This window comes from Stegastes partitus, unplaced genomic scaffold (assembly GCF_000690725.1).
Source record: "Stegastes partitus isolate 25-593 unplaced genomic scaffold, Stegastes_partitus-1.0.2 Scaffold680, whole genome shotgun sequence".
In the NCBI taxonomy this organism is placed as follows: domain Eukaryota; kingdom Metazoa; phylum Chordata; class Actinopteri; family Pomacentridae; genus Stegastes; species Stegastes partitus.
In genome coordinates, this window is record NW_007578411.1 from 69,387 (window position 1) to 75,293 (window position 5,907).

General features: G+C 37.8%; 1 protein-coding gene across 1 annotated transcript in view; it reads left to right on the forward strand.

Annotated features, from left to right (window-relative positions):
• thbs3a (thrombospondin 3a) overlaps positions 1 to 5,907 on the forward strand; it is a 39,038-nt gene continuing 33,131 nt past the window's right edge. Inside the window, exon 1 of the mRNA XM_008290522.1 lies at positions 1 to 435. Coding sequence (XP_008288744.1) covers positions 354 to 435 — 82 coding nt within the window. The 5' untranslated portion in view covers positions 1 to 353. The remainder of the gene's footprint in view (positions 436 to 5,907) is intronic.

The following is a 5,907-nucleotide window of genomic DNA, read 5'->3' on the forward strand; positions in this document are numbered from 1 at the left end:
TCGCGCGCTTCGTACTAATCACGCTGCGCGCACGCGCCGCTCAAAGGCGACTTGAGCGCGCGCCAGCAGCAGTTTCCAGCTGTGCTCGTGAACCGGACCGTTAGTGTGTCCTCCGGTGGACCAGGCGCTCGGTCGGTCTGTCGGTCTGTCGCTGCTCTCTCTGCCCGCTCTCCGCAGCTGTCTCCCCGGTGTGGATCCAGCCTGTTGCCCTGCTCTCCGGATTCAAACTCTCGTTCATCGGCTCCCTCCCCCCCCGCTGACAGCTCCGGGAAGTTTTGGACCGGTTCTGTCTGTCCACTCTGAGGCTTTTATACCCGGTTCTGCTGGTTCGGGCTGCCTCCCTCGGCTCCACCATGGCTTGGAGGGTCCCAGTTATGCTGTCAGTCATCTGCGCTCAACTCACGGCGGGAGTCCCGGACGGACCGGCCGTTCAAGGTAACAGAGCGGACCGGCTCAAGTAGCTGGAAGTGGCCGGACAGTGCTTTTACTGCACTCAGGTCCACTTTTGAAGTACTTTAAGGCATTTTGTTCAACTGCACTACATCAACATTTTACAGAAAACGGCAGGTAAACACTGTCTTAACTAACCGTTAGTTAATAAATCATTTAATACTGCACTAATATTGCATTCATTTAATATTGCAATATTGTACAGATTTTCCTGTAAAATGTTAATATTTGACTTTATTTTGTACTCAAATTGTAATTCATTGGATGTTTACTTACAGTACTCTACAGTAGAATGTGAGGTTTACTGTTTAATACTGAATTATATGCAGTATTCATATAGCATTGTCATTTTAATCAACATTAATTAACATTCAGCCTTAAAAAATATATAAACACTGCAAATTCCAGACATCTATCATAAATAACGATCCCAGCAAACTGACAACTGTGCCTTTACTCTTTAGTTACTCTTTTAGGTTGCCAGGTTGTGATAAATCCTCCTTACCAGTAGACACTTTAACTGACCAAAGTTCATTTGGAAAAACTTACATCATCACTTACACCCACAAACATGTCATATATTAATTCACCATTTACTTCTGCAAAACTAATAATAGTCCAGATGTAGTTGTTGTCTTTGGTTTTGTGTCTCTTTGCAGTTGTTTGTGTCTGTTGACATTTGTTTCTCTTTGAAGTTGTTTTGTGTCTCGTGCTATTAGTTTTCCTCTGCAGTTGTTTCGTGTCCACTTTTTTGACTTTTATGTGTCTTTGCAGTTGTTTTGTGTCTTTCTTTTGTGGTTGTTTTGTGTCTCTTTGTGTTATTTGTAGTTATTAGTGTGTCTTTGTGGTTGTTTTTTGTATATTTCCTTGGCATTTGTCTCTTTGTAAGTTTTGTGTTTCTTTGTAGTTGTTTGTGTCTATTTGTTAACATTTGTTTCTCTTTGTAGTTGTTTTGTATCTTTAGGTTGTCGTTTTGTGTATCTTTGTGGTCATTTTTTGTCTCTCTGTAGTTGTTTGCTTCTTTGCTGTTGTTTTGTGTCTTTGTTTTGTGGTTGTTTTGTGTCCCATTGTAGTTATTCGTGTGTTTTTGTAGTTGTTTTTTGTGTATTTTCTTAATATTTTTGTCTCTTAGTAGTTGTTTTGTGTCTTTTTGTGTTTTTTGTGTGTTTTCTTTGTAGTTGTTTTCTACATATTGTCATTTTGTGTCTCCTTGAGGTCATTGTGTGTCTCATTGAGTTTGTATTGTGTCCTATTGTAGTGGTTTTGTGTGTGTTTGCGTCATTTCGAAATAAACCAGAACATCTACACCACCAGGCCTTACAGATAGCATGAGGTTCTTCTCCTGAGTAGTTGCCAAACGTGTCGCTTGTTACTGTGACCAAGCAGCTCTGTGTTTGGTTCATCTGTCCAGAGCTCATTATTTTAAAAAGCCTGCTCTTTGCCTTCATGTTTACTGGTAAAGGCTTTTTCCTGGAACGCCTCCCCTGTAGCTCAAGTGATCCCTTTCTAATTGTAGCTGCAGCACTTTGACACCAGCAGCTGCAGAATTACCTGCAGATCCAGGGATCAAACTTCGGGCTTCTTGAGGACTCTTTTTCCATCTCTGCTCTTGGGATGAATTTACAGATGATTATCTACAGTGGAATGATTGATATTTAATCACTTGGAGATCTTTTTAAATCCCAAAGACACCCACAGCCATTTCATGATGATGTCACACACTTCAGCACTTCAAAAAGAACAGCAGAACCTCTAAGAAGAGGTTTAAAGAACCTTATACATCTGCTTTTTTTTTGCATTTAAGACATCTGCGAAATGACTGAAGTCCTCTCACCTACAGAAAACTCTGCTCCTTACCTGCTTGAAATGCTTGTTTGAAGTCCAGACTTTTCTCCTGTTACTTATCTACATCACCATGTAACAAATTTGCATAACACTTGTCTAGAGGCTAGTTTGGCAAACAAAAAATGAGCAGCTGCCTTGTTGTCCGGCGTTATTTTCTAGCTAGATTTTCTTCTGCAAGGGCTACATCCATCAGATCTCAATGCTGTCTCCACAAGATTGCTTTCCCATACAACTGAAATGCATTCTTAGTAATGTTTTTTGTGGAAAAAAATTGATTTTAAGGTAAACATATTTTCTAACCTATGCCGTTGTTTCATTTATTTGAGTTTATTGTCTTTGTCTGCTGGCACTGTTTCAAAGACAGTTTCCACACTAAAAAAAAAAAAATCATGTTAGTCCTCAATAAAGTAGTTTAAGACAACAGCATGCATCAATCTTTTTGAATTCTGACTTCTTGAAATGAAATTATTAATAACTAGCAAACAACATTGAGTTAGTGGAAATAGCTTGTTCCCCTCAATCAAAGGTATTTTAAATCATTTAATAATTATTTAACAATTGGTTGCATGTTTATTAAAGTGATTAAACACACAAAATTAGTTATTTAGAAATCATTTTAAATTATAATCTCAGTTACCATTATTCTGAATATTTATGAAGATCTTAAGTTGGCAAATTAAAAACATGAAGTTCCTGTCAAGTAGACAGGTGAAGGGATTTAAAATCCTGATCTTGATTTGAAGAAAAATGAGTTATCAGACCAATTTTATTAAGTTACCTCAACTTGAATTTAGTTTTAAATCAAGTAGTGTAGAAATTTTAGTTTAAATTACACATATTAATAAGTTGTACAACATTCCTATGTCAACATACATGTTAATTTAATAATTTCATCTAAATTATATATTTTTTTAAGAATATTTTTGTGTTGTAGCCATGCCTTTAATTAATGCGAGACTGGTTCAGTTGAATTACATTTAAGCGTTCAAGGGACATAAGAGCATCTTTTCCTCATTTTATTTGGTTGTAACTTTAGCTCTTAATGCATGAAGTCAAAAGTTAACTCAAAGTTTGTTTAAAAGTTGTTTTTTTTCTTACTGTTCCACAATAAAGCAAAACAGCCCCACTTCAGGATGCATTATAAGCAAAGATAAAAGTCATGGATTCACAAAAATAAGCTAACAAGAAAGTGTAAGATAAAAGATAGGCTACCTAAGTAAATTACAGATATATCAAATAATATAAAGCACTTGAGTGTTTGAGATCACATTTTAAGTTTTAACCTGATGAAAAGCCACCGTCAGATTTGTGAAATTTTAGTTTTATTCATTAAAGAGAAGATCATTTCTTATGTCCAGATCAAACACTTTGTATCAAACAGAATAAAAACAGTGTATTTAAACTCTCCTTGTTCCAAAATGTGTTTTAAACAGTTGGTTAAATCAAATCCAGGTTGGACAAGTGTAAATGTGGTCTGCGGAAGTCGAGTACTTGATCCCATCTATCATACTAGACGCATGTCCTGGAAAATCATTTATTCAAAAGAGAGCCCTGTCAAGTGTGCAGCTGTGGGTTTTGGGTTACAGATGTGCTGCAGCTCTTTTCCAGAAGGTAAAACACTTCACCCGAAGAATCAGCTAAAGAGCTAAAACATGTTGAGCTGGAGAAGGATTTTCCACCAACCTGGCAACCCAGAAATGACTTTAAACAGCTTAGAAATGGAAAAACAGGTTGTAGAAGCATCAACACTGTAAGGAGTCAAAGAATATTTGTTCAGATAAGTTCAGTTCAAATGGAGAGCCTGAGCAGAGTGGCAGATCAATAAAACACGTGTTGCTCTTTATCGGTGTATTGTAAAGTCACTGTTGTAGTCCTGAAGTTTTTCTACCAGTGTGGGGTCTTGTGTCGACATGTGATAACTAGGGTGTCTCAATTAAGGTTTCTTTTATCCTGCCCCGAGTTGTTTAATATGGAATAGGGTTAGAGAAGTCCCAATTTGACTTTCCTAGATAGTACACACTTTAAGTACATTAAAGTTATTTAAACCAATCGAGTGTTTATGCTTAACAACTGAATAGCTCTGCAATACATTAAGAAAAAATTGAATTTCTGCATCCAATCTGTTTGTTAATGTTCTGTACGTGGTCAGGAACCTTGTCATAAGGCTCCAGTAGGACACTCTCTGACATGTAGTGTGGGGAGGGTAGGATGCACTGTGGCTCCACAAGCTCCAAAAGACAGTGAAGCCTGTATTTTCTACATTCATGTCGGAAAATGAATTGTAGATTAGCTGTTGAGCCTAATCATAGTGCCTCTTAGTGTTTAATACGTCACAGACTACAGGCATAATGGCAAGTAGAGAGCATTGTGGGGGTTTAGCTAGCAATGGGGACAATGACAATGACTTTTGTGACGTTTAATGAACTGGGAAATGTTCTAGTGGTTATTAAGAAAGTTTTAGGGTTATTCAAGGTTCTGGTTATCAGTAAAGAGACTTTAGGGGTCATAAAATAAGTTCTCTACATCACTAAAGAGGCTCTCTGGTTCATTTAAATGTGATAATGGTTATTAAGAAGGTTTTAAGGGTCCTTCAAGAGGTTTCAGTAGTCCACCAAAGAGATTTTGACACTTAGTGAAGAGATTTTCAGTGCCATTGAAGAGATTCTGTAGGTCATTAAAAGGTTTTGCTGGTTATTAGGAAAGATTTAAGGATTATTTAAAAGGTTCTGCTGATCACTTGGGAGGTTTTATGAATTGCTGAAGAGGTTCAAGTGGTCATTTTTGAGATACCATGTGTCATTAAAATGTCCTACTAGTTATTAACAAAGCTTGAAGGTTCATTGAAGAGTTTCCAGTGATCACTGATGAGGCTCTATCAGTTGTTGAAATGGTTCTCGTGGTCATTAGGTTCTGTTGGCCATTAGGATGTTCTAGGGTTTATTCAGAAAGTTTTAAGGGTCATTCAAGAGATTTTAATGGTTCTTTGGGTTGTTTAAGAGGGTCTATGGTCACTGAGGAGGTTCGGTGGGTTGTTGAGGAGATTCTTGTGGTCAGCTGGGAGGTTATGTCCATCACTGCAGAGATTCTGTGGATCACTCACTCACTCTTACCATTTCCACTCAAACACTCGGCCTCAGCTTCAGTCATACGTGAGTGTGTTGTTTTTGGACAGAGGCATCCTGAGCGGAGGGCAAGCTGAGACAGATTATCAGCTTCTTGTTCTTCCTCTCTGGTGTTTGTGTTCGCTGGCTTGAATCAAATGCACTTTAGTTTCACCAAACAAGCCTGCAGGGAGACATTTCATGTATGAACAGGTAAACTGAGTCACTCCTTTTAACCACATACAACAATATCAACTGTAGCCATAGCAACAGTTAGTACTCAATGCATGGCAGACCTTGGTATTTTCTTCCTTTTTCCTGTATTATCTTTAGTTATCTGATTTCACTGGCCTCATTGCATTACTTCAAGATTTAATCCCGGTTTTAACACTGTGTAGCTTTTTTTTTTTTTTTTTAAATGGTGTTTAATCACAATTATGATTGTGAAAGACATGTATAAAAAGAGGCTGCAAGGTAGCTCGGTGTTTAGCACCGTTGCCTCACAGCAAGA